At 45.1% G+C, this 22,995-nt stretch overlaps 1 protein-coding gene across 1 annotated transcript in view; it reads left to right on the top strand.

Moving 5' to 3' along the window:
• The first annotated feature begins 528 nt into the window (after nt 1-528).
• Nucleotides 529-22,995, top strand: part of LOC105004141 (active breakpoint cluster region-related protein) — a 188,605-nt gene continuing 166,138 nt past the window's right edge. The window contains exon 1 of the mRNA XM_010861674.1: nt 529-1,007. Coding sequence (XP_010859976.1) covers nt 632-1,007 — 376 coding nt within the window. The 5' untranslated portion in view covers nt 529-631. The remainder of the gene's footprint in view (nt 1,008-22,995) is intronic.

The following is a 22,995-nucleotide window of genomic DNA, read 5'->3' as shown; positions in this document are numbered from 1 at the left end:
GGGAAGAGGTGCCCGTTATGCAGCTGGACTCGGTGCTGGACATGGAACGCGAGCTGGAGCGCAGCAAACTCAAACTGAAGTGGCTGCAACAGGTGCTGGCCGAGGAGAAGTTCAAAGCCGTCTACCTGCAGGCGGCCCTGGAGAGCGGGACCTCGGCGTGCGGGCGCCCGGAGGGCGGACTCGGCGACTGCGGGGGGCCTCCGCGGAGGAGCCGGCGCCGGCCCGACCGGAGCGGGAGCCGCCGCCGCGGCCGCAGCGCGAGGAGAAGGGCGCAGCGGGTGGCGGTGATGGAGACCCCCGGGGCCCCTCGCTCCCCGACCCGGCGGTCGCCGCCAAGACCGAGAGCCCCCCCTACGCGTGCCTGGACCTTCCCACGTGGCCCGGGGCGGCGGGGGCCGGGGGCGCGGTGCGCAGCCTGACCGCCGCCATCCACCAGCAGCTCCTGCAGCCTCGCCTCCTCTTCAGGCCCCGGGAGGACTGCGCGCCCCCAGGCCACCATGGCACGGCTCCCGGCGCCCGGAGAGAGGAGCGGTCAGCCGGGCTCCGCGCGGGGCGGGGCTCGGAGGAGGGCGAGGCGGACGCCGCCTCGGGCGCGGACGATGGGGGCGACAGCAGTGACCACGATTTCGAGATGGTGGATCTGAACGAGAAATTCGCCCTCAGCCAGTTGCTTGTGGCCCCTTGCCGGCCCGGGACCTGCGATGAGGCCGAAAAGCCGGCGCGGGCGTACGGTTCCCATCGCTGGATGCACCTGATCCTCGGGGGCCGGCGGCAGGTGCGCGGGAGTCGGGACCTGGAGCAACTGGAGGCAGAGGCCAAGGACGGGCGGGGCTCGCCCCCGGCGGCAGAGGAGCCCCCCCGGCGTCGGGCTCGCGAGCACCTCCCCCAGTGGCGGCGCAAGAGGTTCCTAGGGCTGCCCGAGTGGGACTCGCCCAGCCACAGCTCGCCCGAGAGGGGCAGTGACTGCAGCCGCAACAGCTCCGACCACGAGGACGGCTCCTTTGCAGGTAGGCGCACCCCTGTGTGCATCCTCGCCTCTTGTATCCTGTATCTTGAATCTCCCACCCCTTCCTGGCACACCCTGATGGTCCTCTTTGGCCTCAGGCGCCTGAGCAGAAGGGAGATATGATTTACGTGTGTACCTTGAAGGCACTTGTAGAACTTAAAAATGATGGTGCAAAGTGGATTTCGGTTGGGCGAGTTTGAGAAAATAAACATTATGACGATGACAGGGGATGAAAAGATGATGCCCTCGACCACACCGTGGGAGGAATCTTTCACTTGGGGCCTCAGCCTTTCTACTTCATTGCAGCATCACCGCCACCCCCACCTCCAACTCATCCTCGCAGGTCGGCTAGGTTCCCCGGCGCCACAACTGATACCCTTCCCTGCACAGACTCCAGCGGTTCCCATTTCCCTAGATTCCTCGATATGGAAGTCTCAAACTTCCACTTAATTTTCTGAACGGCTCTCGCATCTTCTCCAGCCTGTAGCTTGTGTTCTGGCCAAAATGAAGGAAGCTCTCACGTTGGGAAAGGTCCATTATACCCTCAGCACCCCCTTCCTTTGCTGACTGTCTCCTTCCTAGAAGGCAGCGCCTGGTCTGTCAGCTTCCTAGGAGCCTGAGTGCGAAGGGGAGGGCTTAGCATCATAGAGTTTTTGAGCTGGCGGAATGGCCAGAGATCATGCCTACAGCCGGGCCTTCCTTTGATAACGGAGGAAACCTAAGCTCAGAAAGATTAAGTGCTTGTTGGAGCCAGCTGGGACCTCCCCTGGGGCCTCCTGTCATTTTCTTGTTTCTCCTCATATCTGCCCTGTCTTCTGAGGACAGGACCTGAGCTTAGCCATCTTGTGGTGGAATCCCCTTTCAGTGGTCAGCACGGTGCCTTGCATATCAGTTCAGTTCAGTCGCTCAGTCGTGTCCGACCCTTTGCGACCCCATGAATCGCAGCACGCCAGGCCTCCCTGTCTGTCACCAACTCCCGGAGTTTACCCAAACTCATGTCCATCGAGTCGGTGATGCCATCCAGCCATCTCATCCTCTGTCGTCCCCTTCTCCTCCTGCCCCCAATCCCTCCCAGCATCAGGGTCTTTTGCTCAATACGTATTTATTGAATAAATGGATGATTGCATTGAATTGAATGCAGTCTCCTGCCCACCCAGCTCCCCACAGGTCAGGAATGGGAAAGGGGCCCAAGAGGAAAAGACAGATAGGAATGTGGGCTGTCCTGTGACCAACCCTCTGCTGCCCCAGGGACTATCAGAGTCTCCTCAGCCATAGGGAAAGCATAAACTGTCCTCTGGTTGGGTCAAGCCAGGAACTTAAGATGTTTTCCCTGTTCAGTGAAGGATTAAAAAAAAAAGAAGAAGAAATCACTGATGCTGGGATTCTTCCAAAATCTCCATTATTAGATCTTATCTGGGTGAGCTTGCATTTGAATGAAAAACTGTCCACTTTGCTAAAAGCACATTTGGAAGGGCCATCAAGTCATCTGTTGTGATCAATTACGCTTATTCATTAGCAGAGATTGGCTGCTTCTCCCATAGGCAATGCTTTTGCTGCCCATGCTAGTCACATTTTTATGTGCCCTCTTTAACTTAGAGTCTGAAGATTTCATTCTAGTGCCAAGTTCCAAATGCCCTCCATAGAGACTACCCAAGGGGCCCAGGGCCACTTTAGAGCTGGCTGCAATCCCGTCTCCCCCCAGACCCACATCAATCAGTCTGCCAGGTGTGCCTGATGCACTGCTTTTCCCCCAGGTAGTGGTTTGATTTCTGTTCTCTCCTCTCTCCTTAAGGGCACTCTAGCACATAGAGCACCTTGATTCAGGTTGGGAACTAATTCCCTCTGCCCTAACGATTTACAAGAGGTGGTCTCTCTGGGTGGACCACCACCACCACCACCAACAAAATTTCCCTTCCTCTGAATTGAGGACTCCAGCCAGGGCACATGTCTGGCACTCATGGCATTGGCTCATGGTGCCTGAGCTGGTTTTCAGGCTCCATTCCAGGATCCTTCTGCAGGGCAGGCTTGTGTAGGGAGCCCTTGGAAAGCTGCGTGTGGGGGCGCTGCCTCGTGTCTCCCAAACCTCCCCAGTGAGGAAGCGAATAGAGGTGGACATGCATATTCATACAGGCATGCAAAACATCCATGCACGCCTATAACAGGTATACACGCGTGCACATGGTCACATACGAGTGTCACGTGCACAGAGTCTAGGCAGAAGAGCCTTCAGACATACAGAGGGCGCTGGAGTGGAGAGGTTAGAGGACAGGCTTTTCCAGCTGTGGGTGACAGCCAGCCCACTGGAATCAGCATGATGGGGAGAGAAAGCGTCATAGGCCTCCTCTGGCTGCCTGCCCTTGGCCTTCCCTGCTTCACTTCTCTCCATAGCTCTTGCCAAATTACCATCTCAGATGCTACAATTTTGCACGTGGATCTTATTCATTCTCTCTCTCTGGTAAAATGCAAGCTCCAAAGGGCAAAGATTTTTATCTCTTATCCACTGACATAGCCCCAAAGCCTAAGAGTGTCTAACACATAATAGGTGTTCCATAAATATTTGTTGAGTGATAGTTTTGTTTTGTTTTTTTTAATGGAATGGAATAGAATGGAAAACATCAGAGTGCATTGCACACAGTAATGGTGAGTGGTAGTCTGCTTTAAAACTTTGTTTCGGTTCTGTATACTTGTGAATGTATACTGGCTGCTGATGTAGAATGTATTTCATGCTAAGGGCTGGTTCTAAAGATTTGAAAATGCTGATAAAGACCATGGGCTCTGAAGCTAGACTGCTTGTATGACCTTGGGAGAAGTTATTTGAATTTTCTGTGTTTTGGTTTTCTCATCAGTTAAATGGGACTAATAAACACAGGTGACATCATACCATTGATATGAAGAATAAATGGGATATCATTTCTAGAGGGCTTTGAACAGGGCCTGGCAATAGTAAGTACCCATAGTATTAACAAACTACAACTAACTACAACTCTGGGTCGTTTTCTTTGAGTCAGTGCTTCAGAGCTTTCCACTCTCAGATCATTCTGGATCACGGGTGGTTTGGGTTTTTGTGTTTTTTTTTTTTTTTCCTAGCCCGGCTCTGACTCTTTCTAGAACCTTCCAGAAGCAGGGCAGGACCCAGGGCAGGGTGGTGATCTTGGCTTATGAGGCTCTCTGGCTGGATTGGCCCTTAAGCTCCTCCCTCTCCACCAGGAATCATGCCCATTGTCACTACTCAGAGAGCCTCACCCCATCGGGTTTTATTGCACAATTCAGGCTTTGCTTTCCTCTCAGAGTTTCAAGGAGAGAGAGCATGTGAGACCTCACATAAAAAGGCCCAAAGGCAGAAGTGCCTTCCTCCTTAGAAAAGGGTCGTTTTCTCTTAGCTGAGCTGCAGACCCCCATACCAAGACACATTTAGTTTGTTCTACACATAATAGACAAATCAGGGTTTGAGTTAGAATGCCAGTTCTTCTTTCTTTATTTTTTAAAAGTGTTTATCTATTTGGCTGCCACAGGTCTTAGTTGCAGTGCATGGCAAGGCGGATTCTTACCCCCTGGACCATCAGGAAAATGCCCAGAATACCAGTTCTTTTAGTATCTTCCAGTTAGCGTCTTATTGCCCTGTTGGTACTGAGGCCATGGATGGCATGAATGAAGGCGGCAATGCGAACGGGGTGGGGCTGGGGGCTGCAGAGCTAGAATCAGCCGTGTTGGGTCACATGTGCTGTGGAGACAGACCCACCTGTGTGCTCAGGCTCAGCCCCGCAGCAGGCGTGAGGCCGTGAACGAGCCGCTGGCCTTTCTACATCTCAGTCTCTATTAACAGAAATAACAAGAAAAGCTAACACTTCCTGAGGACTTGCTTTGTGCCTGTTCCTGTTCTAAGCATTTTACACGTGTTAACTCATGTATACCACACACCAGTTTCATAAGACGGGCCCTACTACTGTTTCCATTTTATGTATGAGAAGCATGAGGCTCAGAGGGCTTAAATAAACCTGCCCAAGGTTACCCAGCTTGGGTACCTCGGTAACCCACAAGGTTACCCTAAGTGGCACTTAGGATTTGAACGCATGCAGTCTGACTTGCAAGTCTGTGCCTTTAAACACCAAGCTATACTGCCTCCAATGATAGCACTTACATCTCAGGGTAGTTATGAAAATGACGTACAATAAAATACTTAAAGAGCTGACGACTTTATTCACACACTGACCTTTAAATGCATATGTGTGTATATATGTGTATTCATATATTATTTTGTCACTAAAGTCCCCAACAGACCCCAGTTCATCTGCTGAGGTCAACCATGAGGGTTGCCGCTTGCCCATGGGACTCCTTGTGGCCTTGGCCTCACAGGTGAGTGGTCTGCCTGCTGGATTTTAGGTCTCCCCGCCTCAGCTGGGAGCTCTTGGGCTCCCAACAACTGGCCAGCCACATGTGGAGGCCCTGGTATTTTCACTTTCATGTTGGCATGCTTCTGTATCACCCCTGCTATCTGCACCCTGGGTGACATGTCCTTCTTCAAAGTTTATGTGTCCCTTCTGTAGACTATGGTCTCCCCTCTGCCACACGTGGACCAAAGTGCACTCTCCCAGCAAAAGCCCACGTTGACTGGCAGCGCCATTCATCTGGTATTCTGATCGTCATTCAGATGATGAAGTAAATATCATTAATATTTTAAATTGGTAGCATTTTTTTTTTTTGCTTGCATTAAACTTGGCTTAGTGGAGGACAAACAGTCTTATTTTTGCCAGCCCTCAAAAATCCTTCGTTCATTTACTCATCCATTCCACTCATCAAGGATTTATCTGAGTCTTGCTTTGTGCCGGGTCTGTGTTAAGGGTCAAGACTGCAAAAATCAGTGCCCTACCCTCAAGGTTCTCGTTGGCCTTTTTGCTTCTAGGGTAGAAACTTTTTTGCTTCTTTTTAGATAAAGGAACAACTTTCCAGCAGGTAACTTGTTAAATCCTGAAATGAGTGACTAAGTAAGGCCTGCCATTTAGAACCTCAGTGACATGCAAGGGCCTCAAATGAGAAAGGATCTTAGATTTGGTCTGAGAGTCTTCCTGCGCCTCCTCAGTCATATGAGGATCCTCGAGCCCTAAAAATAATAACCTCAGGGTCACACGGTCATGACCCTCAAGCAGAGTCTAGGAGCCAGATCGGGGCTCTTTCCATCGTAGCCGACGGTCTTTTCTTTCTTGGAACTTTAAGCCGAGAATGCTTAAGATGTGAGTCCTGTCGAAATCATAGTAACAGGCGCAGCAGACTGTCTCATTTAACCTCATTTAGTGGGTGGAAGTTATTCTTCCCACTCTGTAGATGAATATGTGGAGGCTGGGAGAGGTGAAGACATTTACCCAGCCTCAAACAGCTTGTAGTAGAGACAGCATGAAACTTGGATCAGTCTTACAAAGCTGACACTTTCTAGCTTCCAATATGTAAGGCTTTCCTGAGCCTGGTGTAGATTTCCAGATTTCTCTACTTGGGAGGCCCTGGCATTAGATTCTGCCAGGCTACCAAGGGAGACTTTTTATTCTTAATCTTCATGGGAAATATATTTCCTACTAGGTACTCATGTTACCTAGTTTATTTGTAACCTGATGGATTATTTTCTCTCTTCCCGTTAGTGACTAACGAGATTTTTGCTTCAGGAAGAAATTCTTGTGTTCGGTGGCTGTGTCTGAATGTCTTAACTCAAAATTTTCAGCCTTAGATGTGATAAAGTAATTTTTTCCCCCTATTCTCTGTTGTGGAGAGATATTAAAAAAAACTGTTAGAGATACAGGAGCTGGTGGCTGGCTACAATTCATTCGTAACCGAAGTGATGCGGATGCCATCACTGTTTGCTTGGTTTTCTAATGCATGTTCCACCATCTTAGCGCTGTCTACATTTCATGAACACCAGCCAGCCAGGCAGGTGTGGGTGAGCTTGTTAGCAATGTCTTCCTCCTCTACAAGTAGTAAATGCACCCAAGCCTGAAAACTTTTGCATTCCTCTGATCTGTTTTTCTTCTGATGAAGAGTCTATTCACAAAGCAGTTGGCTCTGTATTTAACTCTGCATCTTTGTGTATGTGTGTGTTGTTGTTTTTAATTAATTTATTTGGCTGAGTTGGTTCTTAATTGTAGCATGCAAGATCTTTTAGTTGCAGCGTGTGGGATCTAGTATCCCTATCAGGGATCGAACCCAGGCCCCCTGCACTAGGAGCTCAGAGCCTTAACCACTGGACCACCAGGGAAGTCTCTGGATCTTTGTGTTTTGAACTCAGGATCTTCATACCTTTTCCTGGCTTTGAAAGAATGGTGCAAACACTTTCCGCCTCTGAAGAATGGGCTGGATGTTGCCTAGCTTGCAGGGTTGTATGGCTTCCCTTGGACAAGTTACTGACTCTCTCTAAGCCCCAGTCCCTTGTCTGCCAAATGGGGGTGATAATGATAAGACTATATGATACTCTTGTCATGAAGCCACAGTCAGATAATGTGTGTAGAGTCCATATGCACACAACAGAGCACATAAGTGTTTAATAAATCTTAGATGGTGTTATTGTTACTGTCTCAAGTCCAGGAATTTTCAGTCGGCTGACCCAGGCCACAGCTCACACTTATATTTCTTCATGGAATGAAGTTCCCCAAGCCTCTTCATCTGCCTCTTTCTCTCCTTTCTTACCTCGCTCCAGGTCCAATGATGTTTTGCTCCTTCAGAGGGAGCAAATCTGTGGTCCCTAATCCTTCCCCAATCAAGCCCTGTCTCCACTGCAAAACCATCATCTGTTTTCTCCTTACTTCCTGTTCTCTAGCCTCTTGGCTTCAGCCAGTGCTCATTCTTGTCAGTGTCTTTTCCAGTGCTTTTTCTGGCATTTGAGATGCCCTCCCTCCTTTTCTTCCCCAGTTGTGAGTCTTTCCTTTAAGGCCTGGCTTTTTCTGTGGAAACTTGTATTAGTTAAGGTATGGGTTTGCTGCATTCAACAAAACCCCCAAAAAGCAAGATAGAGGTTTCTTTATCTCTCATATAAAGGAATTCTAGAGGCAGACAGTCCAGGGAGAGAATGGCGAGCCTATAATTGTCAGGAATCTACGTTTCTTTTTGCTTTTCTGTCTCAAGGTTCCTCATGGTCCAAAATAGCTACTAGAAATCCAGCCATCACATTCTTGTTTCAGACATGAATTAGAAGAAAGGGGAAAAGGACGTAAGACTGAGTAGCAGCTGTTGGTCTGCCTTTTAAGGCACTTTCCTAGAAGCTTCTCTTGACGGTTTTTGTTTAGAGTTCACTAGCCATCTCTAGCTACAAGGGAGGCTGGGAAATGTAGTATTTTATCTGGGCATATGGCCACCTCAAATAAAATAGGGTCTCTGTTGCAAGGAAAAATGGGAGAATTGATATTGAGTAGGCAACTAGCAGCTTCTGGCACAAGCCTTTTCCAAGTACTCCAACCCATCTTGTGGTTCCTCGAGTGAGCCCCATACTTACACAGTCGTTTTATTATTGTACCATCTATTGATTCATTGACCCAGTGAACAAATAACAACGGAACCACTGCTCTGTGCAAGGCATGATGCCTTTATATGTTTACTCTAAAGTGTTGCTCTCAAACTAAGAGGTTAGCTGGCTCCTCGAAAGCAGGGATCATGGCTTATCCTTTTTCTCCCTCACAACAGTATCTATCTTTCACAAGGTTGGGTGCACAGCAGGTACTTGATAAGTTGTTTAGTCACTAAGTCATGTCCGACTCTTTTGTCATCCCATGAACTGTAGCCCGCCAGGCTCCTCTGTCCATGGTCAAGAATACTGGAGTGGGTTACCATTTCCTTCTCTAGGGGATCTTCCCTTGATAAGTAGCTGGTTGATTTTCTAAGAGTCACAAAGGAGAAGCTCAGTGGAGACTTAAATTCCAGCGTGGTACTGTGCCCGACGATTCTGGTTATGTAAGATTTGTTTTGGGTTCAGTCTGGTTTTGAGGAACCATAGCAAGAGTGGGACCTGGGTCACCTCTAACCATCAGGGCTGGGTGTTGTGGCCACACAGACTTGACCAGGTGTTGGGGTGGATTTGGCTATTTAGGAAACGATTCTGTTTGGATTCTAAACTAGAATTATAGGCAGAAATGTCTGTGCCTGACCGACTTTCTTTACCACTGCTCTGTCTGTGTAGCTGTTTTTTCCATTGCGTGAATTGCTCGTTATTTCTGCACTGCGGAGCTGCAGAGTAAATCTGCAGTCTTTCTGCAGTGAGCAGAGCTTTGGTTCGTGTTCCTGTCTTCCCATTTGATCCCTGCTCTTGTCTGCCTGAGATAAGACTGTCTGAAGGGAGGTTGCCTAGAGCTTATGTCACGTCTTGCGGCTGCTGCAAAAAGGATTGTTTTAAAAATTTTATTGGCACTTAGGAAGAAAGAAACTAGAAGATATTTTGCTTCTACTACCTGCACAGCACTGTGTTAGATGCTTAACCTACGTGATCACATTTAATATTCAGAACAGTCTACTGTTCTTTTCTTACTATAAAACAGGTAATACTGTTCTCTGTTTTGCAGTTGAGGAAACAGACCTGTTAACCAACAAGCCCAAGTTTGCTTAGGGCTAAGTGGTGGGACTGTTTATTCTCCCATCCGAATAATTAACTAATTGATTACTTTTATTGAGAGAGAATTCACATGCCATAAAATTCACCTGTTTAAAATGGACAGTCGAGTTTTGTACTGTATTCGCCAAGTTGTGTAATCGTCACTCTGTAATTCTAGACCATTCCCACCAGTCAAGTGGGACTGTTTTGAGTCCAGGCTTCTCCTACAACTGTGCCATTTCATCTTCTAATTTGCCACATGCAGTGATTTAAAATAACTAGACCGGATTTGGGGCAACATCAGGGCTAGTTTGGGTGAGATATGTACGTAAAAAGAGCATCGCCTGTTAAGTCGCTTTCTTTCCATTACTGTAGCAGTCCTGGTGTCCCTTTGAATTGCTGCAGAGTGGGGCTGGCTTTAATTTCTCTGGGCCCCATCCCTGCTTGTGTTGCCTGAACTTGGAGCAGGGGGCAGAAAATCCCTCATTCCTGCCCTGGGAATGTGATTGACATGGTGAGAGGCACCCTTATACTGACCTGTATCTTATTTGTTGCTGTAGCCCCAGAATGTCATAGTTCTTGACATATAGGAGGTGCTTATAAATGTTCATGAATATGCAGAGGTTTATTCCATTACCTCTAATCTAAATCACTGCCATAACTTATTGTTCTGCCCTTAGCCTTTCTCCTCCAGCCCCAGTTATCTTCTGCGTTAAAGACAAAGTGATTATTCTAGCCCCTAAATCGAATGAGATTAGACAGACTGAAGTGAGCATACTAGCTGTCTGGCCCTTTAAAAGACTTTCCCCCAAGTCCTACCTAGCAACTGCTACTTCCGTGCTATTGGCCAACACTGAGTAGTATGGCCTGAGCTGCCAGGAGGGCTTAGAGAATCACGAATTTTCAGTCTTCAGCGTCTATAGTAAAGAATGTTAAGGGAGAAGGGGAACTGTGAATGGCTTTTGGAAAACCAGTGCAGTGTTGGCCCCACAATCCTTGCCTGAACTTGCACATTCATTTGAACAGTTATAAAATGGATTAAAATGGTTTGCCTCTCTGTTCCCCTGCTGGATTTCAAGTCCGTAAATTGTGTACATTAGATCATCATTTTAGAAAATTCTAGTATTCCTGCCTGTAACACAATGCTGGCATATTGTATTTAATGAACAATAAGAGAAAGACTGTGGGCTTCCTTGGTAGCTCAGTGATAAAGAATCTATCTGCCAATGCAGGAGACAGGAGTTCAATCTGTGAGTTGGGAAGATCCCCTGGGGAAGGAAATGGCAACCCATCCAGTATTCTTGCCTGGGAAATCCCATGGACAGAGGAGTTTGGTGGGCTACAGTCCATAGGGTCGTAAAAGAGTTAGACATGACTTAGCGACTAAACAACAAGAGAAAGATTGTTTATTTTTCAAGTAAGAATTTCATGGACAGACTATTGGGGTCTTTAGCATTTAACACCTTTTTCATTTTCTCTGCCTCTTCTTCTTCTTTATTTCCCCTTCTCCTTTTCTTTTTTTTTTGGACCAGTAGGACCAATCGGTGACATATTCTAGAGCTTATGATTCTCAAGGGCTGTGTTGTGCTTTTCTTCCTGAAGCCATTTTCAAACATCATCATTTCAAACATCAGCCATTTCAAACACGCCCCAGGGAGATTTTGAAATGTGCCCTCCGGCTTGCTACCATATCCATCCTACCTATTGAGAATTTGCCATTTTGCATCCCTCTTTCTGATAGAGTGTGTTGTTTCTTGAAGGTGGTCAGTGCAATACTTCAGATCTGCCCAACTAGGCCTTCCCCAGCTAATGAAGATCTGTGCTTGTCATTAAGACCATAAACTAAATATTTAGATTCTCCTTTGCTGTCTAGGAACACGGTAGGTAGGATTATATTCATGATTCCCTTCAAAATGAGTAGGACTGTTTGCCTAGTTCTAACCAGTGAGTTTGAATGGAAATGATGTGTGCAACCTCCAAAGCAGAGCATTTAGTGTTGGAGTGAGACCCTTCAGAGCACTCTTTTTCATTGGCTACTGCAATGTATGCTGTTCCAAACAGTAGCAATTCCGTTATCCTGGGTCTTAGAGAGAGGGCAATACAGAGCAGAGCTCCTATTCAACCCTCAGTGGACATATCCTAGAGTGAGAAATAAACCATTGTTATCTTAAGCCACTGAAATGTTTGGTGCTATTTGTTACTGCAGCATTACCTCGTTTATCTTGGCTGATACAAACACCTGACTTATATTCATACAGAAGAATGTCTCCCTGAGCCTCAAAAATCAAAGTAATGTCCTGGAAATCTCCAAGTTCCCTTCTCACTAAGGCCAAGTGGTAACCATAGCTGTTTGTTTATATATTTGAGAGGGTGAGTCTCAAAAGTGTGAAAAACAATGTCAGAAATGGCTGAACATTTGTTTCATTCAGTGATTTGCTAGAAGGATTTATAAGACTCAGGCTTCCCTGATAGCTCAGTTAGTAAAGGATCCACCTGCAATGCAGGAGACCCCAGTTCAATTCCTGGGTCAGGAAGATCCGGTGGAGAAGGGATAGGCTACCCATTCCAGTATTCTTGGGCTTCCCTTGTGGCTCAGCTGGTAAAGAATCTGCCTACAATGCAGGAGCCCTGGGTTCAATCTCTGGGTTGGGAAGATCCGGTGGAGAAGGGATAGGCTACCCACTCCAGTATTCTGGCCTGGAGAATTAGGGTCACAAAGAGTTGGACACGACTGAGCAACTGAACTGAACTGAACTGAAAAGTTGGACATGACTGAGTGACTTTCATTTTCACTTTATAAGACTCAGTAGCAGACTGTACTCATGACTAAGATTTTTTTTACAGAGGATTCAGAGAAAAAGCAAGAAAAAAAATGTGTGTATCAACAGACTCCAGAGAGGTCCAGCACAGGCCTTTGATGCCCTTCCTTGTCTGAGGCCGTGTTGGAATGTTCTAACAGCAAACTATTAATATGAAGACGTGTGGAATATCTTCCCTCAAAGCACTCTGTTTGAATCTCAGGTTTGAATTTTTTTTTTTTTACCATAAAGAATAGATTACCTCTATGCAAATTATTTTATTTGATTGACAGAATAAAACATAGTTTATGGTAATAATATTTTATCCTAGTATTTACTCAAATAAACAAACCAACTTTACACCTAGAGGAGTTAGAAAAAGAAGAACAAACGAAACCTGAAGTTAATGGAAGTAAAGAAATAATAAAGATCAGAACAGAAATAAATGAAATATAGAATTACATTAATTCTATAATAAATATAGAATTAATTCTATATGGAATTAAATTATAGAAGTAGAAAAGATCAATGAAACTAAGACCAAATTCTTTGAATAGATAAACAAAACTGAAAAAGCTTTAGCCAGACTCATCAAAGGAAAAAGAGGACCCAAATAAGTAAAATCAGAAATGAAGACAGAGAAGTTACAGCCAATACCAGAGAAAATACGAAGGATCACAAGAGATTATTGTGAATAATTATGCACTGACAAAATGGAAAACTTAGAAGAAATAGATGAATTCCTAAAAACATACACTATCCATGATTGAATCAGGAAGAAATACAAACTATGAACAGACTACTACCTGTAAAGAAATTAAATCAGTGATTAAAAACAACAACAACAAAAAGCTCTCAATAAACAAAAGTCCAGAACCAGGAAGCTTCATAGGTGAATTCTACCAAACATTTAAGGAATTGACATGTACCCTTCTCAAAGTGAGGGCTTCCCTGGTAGCTCAGCTGATAAAGAATCCGCCTGCAATGTGGGAGACCTGGGTTTGATCCCTGGGTTGGGAAGATCCCCTGGAGAAGGGATAGACTACCCACTCCAGTGTTCTGGCCTGGAGAATTCCATGGACTCTATAGTCCATGGGGTCGCAAAGAGCTGGACACAACTGAGTGACTTTCACTTCACTTCTCAGAGTATTCGAAAAATTTAAGAAGCAACACTTCATTCAATGAGGTCAGCATCACCCTGATACTAAAACCAGATGAAAACACCATAAGAAAAAGAAAATTATAGGCCAGTATTATTGATGAACATAGATGCAAAAGTCCTCAACAAAATATTAGCAAACCAAATTCAACAGTACATTAGAAGGATGGTACACCATGATCAAGTGGCATTTATCCCAAGGTAGCCAGAATAATTTAATACCTGCAAATCAGTCAATATGATGAACCATATTAACAAATTAAAAAATAAAAATTATATGATCATCTCAATAGATACAGAAAAAAGCTTTTGGTAAAATTCAACATCCATTTATGGTAAAAGATGTCAATGTAGTTAGTATAGAGTGAACGTACCTCAACATAATAGAGACCATTTATGACAAACCTATAGCCAGCATTGTACTCAAAGCTGAAAAGATTTCCTCTGAGATCAGGAACAAGACAAAGATGCCCATTCTTACCACTTTTATTCAACATAGTATTAGAAGTCATAACCATAGCAATTAGACAAGAAAAAGAAGTGAATCCAGATTGGAAAAGAAGTGAAACTGTCACTTTTTACAGATGACACGATACTATATAGAGAGAGAATCCTAAAGATACCACCAAAAAACTATTAGAATAAAAGTTTTGAGGCTTTTTATGAGGAACTGGTCACATGGGCATATTTGTGCCAGTCATGGCAACCAAATAGAGGGACCCTCGAAATGTAGCTAGATTGCATTACCAATCTTGATATTTGTGCACTGCTGACAAGCATGGTCTGTTGCTCCAGATGCAAAATCATGAAAAGGACACTAGAAGTTTAAAACCATGTGGATTATGCATGTGTGATCAGTCCTGTCCACCACAGTGTCATTGTTCTAGTAGAATATTAACTTATTTGTGACAATGGAATGCACAGGGATTTTGCACATTTGGAATTAGCAGGACACTCAGCAAAGTTCCAGAAGCACAATGCAATTTTCCGGCATCTTTGTCTATTGATTAGATTTGGGGGGCCTTCCTCACAACCTACTCAACCACTTATACTATTATTTCAAATCATAAAGAATAGACTTTTTGAAACTATCAGTCTGTAATTTGGGAATACCTGAGTATAATGATATTGTTTTGCCATTCTGAGTGTTTAGTAGAAGTATATATTACACACATACTTTAATCAATACAGCCCCATGAGGCTAAGTATTATTATTCTTATTCTATAATAATAATGTCTAGAAACATTGAGTCACTCAATGAGTGACTTACCCAATGAGTCACTCAGCTAATAAGGAACAGGGTTACGATTAGAGCCCAGCTCTTTCTGGAGTCAAAGTTAGTCTACTCCATCTCGCCACTAAATCTTCATCTTTCCAGGCTACAGCTACTCATTTCTAAAATAAGGTGATTGGACTAGATGATGTTCCAGGCCTAATTTCATGAACACTAGTAAATTAGATGGGCTAGGACTCTGTACCAATGGTTTTAAGAGCTTGGCTTTGAATCAGAAGAACCTATTTTGGATCCAAGCTGTAGGCTGCTTATTATTTTGTGCCCTTAACCAAATTACTTCATTTTTCTATGAACCTATTTTCTCTTCTGTACAACAGAGGTAATCATATCTCACCTGATATTATAAATATTAAATGAAATAATATACAGAAAATATGTAGCATAGGGTCTGGCATACAAGAAGCTCTGCATAAATGTACAGTCACTGGTATGGTGCTCAGGAGCATGCGGTCTAGGACCACATTGCTTGGGCTTGAATCCCAAGTTTGCCACTTAACTGCTGTGTGACTTTGAGCTAACTGAAATTTTTGGGGCCTTAGTTTCCTTATCTTGGAGAATGATAATAATATGATGAATACCTAATGAAATTGGTATGAAGATGAAATAACCTGATATATAAAGCACTTAGCACCTGACATGTAGTAAACAGTATATGTTGGCGAATTTTATTATTATTATCATCACAGACATTACTGGTTTGGCCATGCGCATGAAATATGTGCATGAAATAGATGGTAAGAGGATCGTGCTCATCTTGTTGCCTGGTCATATCCTTAATTGAAACCCGAGGCTCCTGGAAATCCTGCAGTTTGAATAATCCAAGAGCTGAAGCAGTGGAGCGTCCAATTACGGATGCTTCACAGCTGCAGGCCGGGGAGGAAGGTGAGGGCTCAGCACTGTCGAGCTGAGGTTGTGATCCTATTAGAAGAAAGCCCTGCTTTGTATGCAGCTGCCTTGCCTTCAGTTTGGCTGCATAATTGTGCCTTTTTGTTTTATTTTAAAGCATCTCGAGGAATTCAGAGCCCTTTGCCGCTGACAGTCAGCCGAGAAGGCCACAGAGTGTCACGTCTCTAACGAGCCTCTCGGCCACTCTGATGGCCCCGTGGAGGCAGCCAGGCGGGGAGCGCGCACACAGGCCCGTGCCCGCAGCCACAGGCTCCCTTTGAGCCCAGGCCACCATGCTGGACTTCATTATGGGGCTCCCCATGCACCCCCAGGACCCCCCACGCCTGTCCTCATTGTCTCAGAAGGGCATGGTATTCTTCCTGAATGCTGGGCTTGTTGGTAACCTTTGTGGGCTGGCAGTGAGAAAACAGAAATTAATTATTCATATCAGCGGGCCTGAAGGAGCTGTTGTTTGCAGAGTTGACGCTTCTTCTGGCTTCCAGACCCAGAATTCCCCAGGGGCCTTTGGACAAGCGGTAGACAGTGTGGTCCTTGGAGACAGCTGTTCTGAAAGCAGGAATGGCAAGTGGCTGGCCTGGCCCCGGGCTACATGCAGTCTGCTGATATGCTTTGTTTGGGCTGAAGGGGGTTAAAATTTTTTTTAATTGGGAGATTTCACATAAAATTTGGATTTTCTGAGTTTTCTTGAAAGATAGGAAGGTCGACAATACGTGTGAGCGGCACTGAGTAGCTGACCCCTTGAGACTGGACATGATTTCACTGATTGTCTCAGCTTCATCCACCTTTATCCATCCACATTGTGAGATGTGTGTGTATAGTGTGAACAGAGCTGCCTGGCCTTGCATCCTGCCTCTGCCACTTACTACTTGTGTGACTTTAGGCAAATTATTTAACCTCTACGGGCCTCAGTTTCCACATCTGCTAAATGGGGGTTATAATTGTTTACCTCACAAATCTGTGAGAACTAAGTGAGTTAGAATAAGTGCTTAGAATAGAGTGTGCTTGTTACATAATAAGAACGACCTAGGTGTTCATATACGCTAGTATGACACTACATACCTGCCGAGCATTTTAGACATTTGAGATGATAATCAGTTTTCCATAGAAGAAAAAATTGTATTTATTACCTAGTGTGCCTCTTAACTCACTAATAAGTGTTTCCTCCCTCTTCCAGTCCCCAGTCTCAGCACCTTGGAATTAACATGCCCACTCTAACAAAATGCGTGCCTAGTCGCTCAGTCATGTCTGACTCTGTGACCCCATGGGCTGTAGCTCGCCAGGCTCCTCTGTCCATTCTTTTCCAGGCAAGAATACTGGAGTGGGTTGCCATTTCCTCCTCCAGAGGATCTTCCTCTGGGATCAAACCCACGTCTCCTGCATCTCCTGCATTGGTGGGCGGACTCTCTACCACTGTGCCACCTGGGAAGCCCCTCTGTGACGAAGTATCAGCGGCTTAACAGGCTAAGTGTAGTGTCTGCACGTGTTCCTGGTGGGCTGGCTTGCTTCATGGTATTGCTGAGAATCCAGGCTTCCGTACCCCCTTGGATCTACCCTCCTCTGGATCCCTATCATTCTCAGTCATCAGAGGGCACTTGGTGGCAAGAGAGTGAAGGCACACTTGCTTCTTAACTCTCTCAGCCCGGAACAGATGCCCATTTCTTCTGTTTATGTTCCACTGGCAAAGATGAAGCACGGGCCCTCTTAGATGCAGGGGTCCTGGCACGTGTAGCCCCTGGTTGAGTAGTTGGTCCCCAGCAACAGCCTTACTCTGGGGAGGGGACTGGGGCAGGAATCTCTGGTGGACCCTCACTAGTCTTTGCCACCAGGATCTTATTAAATAAGCCTCCAAATCAACATCTCCTTGGGCCTGTTTTCTTCCATTTCACCTATGAAATGTCTGCAAGGGTGAGTGCATTGTTTTGGGGGTTTTTTGATGGGGGGAAGGAGGAGAGAAACAACTTTTTTTTTCATTTTATGCTTCAAATTCACACAGACTATGAAAGCACTGATTTAGGATATCAGAATTAGATTTGAGCAGTTGTATTTCACCCGTGTTACTTATTTGGAAAGAAATAGAACTTAGGCGTTGTGCTTACATATACATTGAAATAGCTGCCAAAGTAATGGGGAAAAAGACATTTACAATCAGAATTTTTATTTGCAAATCTTGAGTCTCTCTTTGCTTCAAGTTAATTGTACACATTTAGCATTTAGCCTTGTTAAGGTAGGTAACTTAAAACTTAAGGCAGGACTTGCCTGGTGGCACAGTGGCAGGGAATCCATCTGCCAATGCAGTGGATACAGGTTTGATCCCTAGTCAGCGGAGATTCCACATGCTGAGGGCAGCTAAGCCCGTGCACCACAACTGCTGAACCTGCATGCTATAACCACTGAAGCCCACATACCTAGAGCCTGTGTTCTGCTACAAGAGGAGCTCAAGCACTGCAGCAAAGAGTAGCCCCCGACTGACACAACTGGAGAAAGCCTGCGCCGAGCAACGAAGGCCTAGCACGGCCGAAAAAAACAACTGAAAGGGAAAGAGAAAGAGCAATAAAATAAACCGTAAAATATACTAGTATCATAAATTCTAAATATTGATGAAAGCCAAAATAAATGTTTAGGTTGGAGCAGTTCTCTAATACCTAATGGATTAGGACCAAAAAAAAAAAGAGAGGAAAAAAAAAGAAGCCCCCATAGAGCATTTCACACTTCCTCAAAATAGAATCTTACATTGATGCCTTTTTTTTTAACCAGTTTCTTTAGAGCCACAGAGCCTGTCATCTTTAAAGACACGCAGTCACTGTGGGGTTAATACAGTGTCTCTGCCAGCATAGAAGAACTTCTTCTGAGTTAGGAATGATCTTCAACCTCTGAAGCCTTAATTCAGACTAAATAATATCTGCTTAGGCACCTGCAGCAGGGTCATCTTCCTGCTGTTAAGTCCCACCTTGATGGACAGCTGTCTCTAATGCTGAATCACAGCCTCTGGGTGAGTTGGTTGCAGGCACCACGTGGAAAGAAAACTCAGAATCTGCAGTTTTTCCTCTGACCACTTCCTGTCTGATCCAACTCCCACCCTGAGCACATTACAAAATCCAGAGGTTTTAGAAACTGAAAAGTGGAAATAGCCAGCTTTCTCCCTTGGTACCTGGGCTGTAGTTTGGCACCATGTCTTAAAGAAAGATCCATTAGAAAAAACTGTTGATCTGTCTCATGGTCAGAGGGGCTGATGCTCCGTGACTCCATTCCAGAATAGGCTGGGGAATTTCACAGTCCTTTCGCTGTTTGGTGAAAATAATCTCCGGAGTCCAAACTCTGGTCCCAGATATGGCTCCTACCCCAGGACTTGCTTTCACACCTCAATTTAAGACTTGTTTCATTCTGCCTCTTATTATGGTAACTTCAGTGACACCCCTACCTCACAAGGCTTGCTGAAGGTAGGAGCTATCTTCTAGGGGTAAACAGGGCGGGCTCTGGAGTCAGATTTACTAGCTGTGAGGATCTTTAAAAGTTATTTCACCTCTGTGCCTAGTGAGCGCTCAATAAATAACTCATATTAGTATTTGTCCTCTGTTTTCCTAGCATTGGCCACTGCCTTATGCGTCCTACCTGCTTGCCACGTGTTTGCTGATTAACTTGAAAGAATAATTAAGGAAATTACTAAACTATCATTCTTCTACTTCTGGAATCATCTAGATAAAGTACTGACTGCAACTCAGAATTCTCTTCAGGAAAACTTTAAAAAGACAGATTGCTGTTGCCACATCCCATTGAAGTGGAATCCTAGTGGACAAAACCTGGAATCTGAATTTTAACAGGTCCAGGGGGATTCTCAGTAGCCAGCCCGGCTCCCCAGAGTCCGGGAGGCTTTGCTGGGTGCTTAATATGAGGTGGTGGTCAATGCCTGGTGTTTTTTGTTGTTGTTTTTTGATGTGCATTTTTATAGTTTTATTGAAAAGAAAATTTATTACAATTACCCCCAGATATGAAAAGGCTATCTAAATTATATATATATTTTTTCAAAAAAGTTTATTGTGGTAAACTACACATAACAAAATTTATCATTTTTAACCATTTTAAGTGTACCATTCAGTAGTATTAAGTACACTCATAACATTTTGCAGCCATGACCACCATGTATCTGTAATTCTTTTCATCTTATAAAACTGAAGCTCTGTACCCATAAAACACTAACTCTCCACCCCCTACTTTCCACTGGCTCTGGCAACCACCATTCAACTTTCTGTCTCTAGAAATTTGTCTGCTCTGTGAGTACCTCCTAGAAGTGGAATCATATAGTATTTGTCTTTTTGTGACTGGCTTATTTCACTTAGCGCAGTGTCCTCAAGGTTCATCCACGCTGTAGCAGATGGCAGAATTTCCTTCCTTTTTATGGCTGAATTATATTCCAGTACACACCACAGTTTGTTTATCCATTCACCTATCAGTGGACACTTGGGTTGCTTCCATGTTTTAGCTACTGTGAATAATGCTGCTGTGAAATTGGCATACAGGTCTTTTTGAGACCCTGCTTTCAATTCTTTTGTGTGTATACTCGGACTTGAATTTGCTGGTTCATGTCTGGTGAGGCTGTTTCTATCCATACAGCCCAAAGGTGGACATTAAATAGGAAGCCAAAAAAAAAAAAAAAGATCTCCAGTTTACTTAAGAACTTTAGATGCTTCTAAGCAAAAGGTGGAGGGAAAAAAAGCCCTTTTAAGTTTGTGTGAGTAGATAAAGAATTGCCAGACAGTTGATAAAATAATCCATTTGTTTTTGGAGCCAGCAGGCAGTCAGAGGGAGGAAGCAGCCTAAGGTGACCTTTGGCCTGAAGGCAAACACAGCAGCAGAAAGCTGAGTGAGACCTGGGCAGTGGTACAGAGAAATCCATTGAGATCTGGCCAGGTGTGCTTTGGATCGTGTAGGTAACCCTCTTGCTGCCCTGAGATAACGATCATGGGGTTTGAAGGTATCAGGTATCAGGTGTGACTGTGAACTCATTCATTCTTCCTGCTGAGCTCCAGAAAGAAGAGTACTGAGGGAGGGTCACATCTTTCCAGCCAGGTGACACACGACAGTCCCAACACAGGCAGGCTGAATTTCTGCCTTTCCGAATTCCATTACTTTCTGTCTCTCTCAAAGAGATCAGCCTTCACTGATTTAGATTTCGGTGGCATGAAATACATGTGTGTGTGTGTGGTCTTTGGAAGCAGGGACCAGTGTGGTATTAACATGACAGTTTTGCTGTGATGTGTAAATTTGTTGAGTTTATCAATAGCAGACCTGGTGGACTTTGATAAATGGTACGCTTTCTGGTATTTTTTTGAAAGTCACTGTGAGAACATGGAGTACTTATAACCTCTACACCCATCAATAAAAAGGTCAATAAAATACCTTCACTCTAATTTTCAATGTCTATGAGGTATCTAAATCACCAAGTATTAGAAGGTTAAAAGAGAAGAATTTGGACAATAAAACACTACCTACTTCAAAACAGGTTCCCAAGAGTAAAGCATTGCGTGTCTGATTTTTTTGGCTATGAGAGATCAATTCTGGGCTACCATAAACTCCTATCTAGGAGAAAGGGAGACAGGCACCAATAAAGCAACTTTATGGACACCTGAATTGTGCCAAGCAGTGAACCAGGAGGGGTTCAAACCTCTGCTTCAAGGGCCTTCAATCTCACTGTGGAACTAGGCTGGTAAGCTGGTTTTCACCACCTAAATGTATAGACAGTAGAGATCCATGCTATGGGCTTGCCATCTTCAGCTGCCTCATAAGACCCAAGGTAGGTCTCTCCAAACTGTTGGCAGCCAGTGCTGTTCAAATACTAACCACATCTTCGCTGGTTGACCAGTAGTTATGAAAGTGGTAACACCTGCTCCACAATACTGAGGGCACATCCTCTGGCACTTTTGCTTCTTTCTTCAGCTCCGGTGCCCATGAGCCTACCAGCAGGACGTCCTCCCAGATCCTCGAAGCTCTCCTTTACAGAGTCAAAGAGGGAGCCGTCCTTGGTGCTGGTACACCCAAGTGGGCAGAGGACGTGGGTCTCCTTAACCAGAAGGACTTCTCACTTCACAGGCCAGCAGATGCCCCTGGGACACAGAGGTGGCGTGGGAATGCACTGACCAAGACCCCGCACAGGCTGCTGCTATTCTTGGGGAGGAGAATGTCCATCCCTCCACGCTGAGCTCAGCTGGGGAGCTCCTGATGCCTTCGTCCCTCAGGTCCCAGGCAGAGCTGCTTCCCATGTGTCAGTCTGCCTGGGGAGGCCAGACGGGACAAGTTCTAGCCTCCACCACTACTTCCTTTCCATCCCTGGGGACCCTTAGAGGGTCAGGCAACTTCTCTTTTCAAACCCAGGCAGGCCTCTGATAATCTCTTTCCTAGACTGTAGCAGGGAGGCCCGTCTCTGAAGTCGGTGGCTCCAAAGTGGTTGATCTTCCAAGAGAGGCTGCCCAAGGAATGATAAGGTTATAAGGTCTGTGATTCCAAGAGTGTTTTTTCCCCAGCACCTCTCATACTAGAGAAAAGGCAACAGGACAGATCTCATCCTTAGTGGGGTATCCCAATTTCTGCTACTCCAAACAACGCCACAGTGGAAAACCATGTATGGTATACAGCCCGTGGGTACACCTGCGTGAATATTTCTCTAGAAAATAGACAGGGAATTGCAAAGTTGAAAAATATGTGCATTTAAAATATTCATAGTTAGGACTTCCCTGCTGATCTAGTGGTTAAGAATCTACCTTCCAATGCACGGGAGGCAGGTTCAATCCGCAGTAGGGACACTAAGATCCCTCGTGTGTGTGCTCATGCCACAGAGCAACTAAGCCTACACACCACAACTAGAGAGAAGCCAGAGGGCTGCAACTAAGACCCGAAGCAGTCAAATAAATAAATAAACAATTTTTAAAAGAAATAGCTTAAGAAGATGATGCAAATCACCTAAGCTTTTGCATATGATAAGTTTGCAGGAAGAAAGCCTGGCTTGCTGCATGACTCTACCCCTTCCCCCATTATCCTCTATGCATAACTTAAGGTATAAAAACTACTTTGGAAAATAAAGTGCGGGCCTTGTTCACCAAAAAAAAAGAAATAGCTTAAAATATTAAAAAATAAGTAAAAACGTTCAGTTCAGTTCAGTCACTCAGTCGTGTCCGACTCTTCGCGACCCCGTGAATCGCAGCACGCCAGGCCTCCCTGTCCATCACCAACTCCCAGAGTTTGCTCAAACTCATGTCCATTGAGTTGGTGATGCCATGGAGCCA

Source organism: Bison bison, unplaced genomic scaffold (genome assembly GCF_000754665.1).
Source record: "Bison bison bison isolate TAMUID 2011002044 unplaced genomic scaffold, Bison_UMD1.0 scf7180017864472, whole genome shotgun sequence".
NCBI lineage: Eukaryota > Metazoa > Chordata > Mammalia > Artiodactyla > Bovidae > Bison > Bison bison.
Note: the sequence above shows the minus strand (reverse complement) of the source record. Positions and strands in the feature narration are given on the sequence as shown.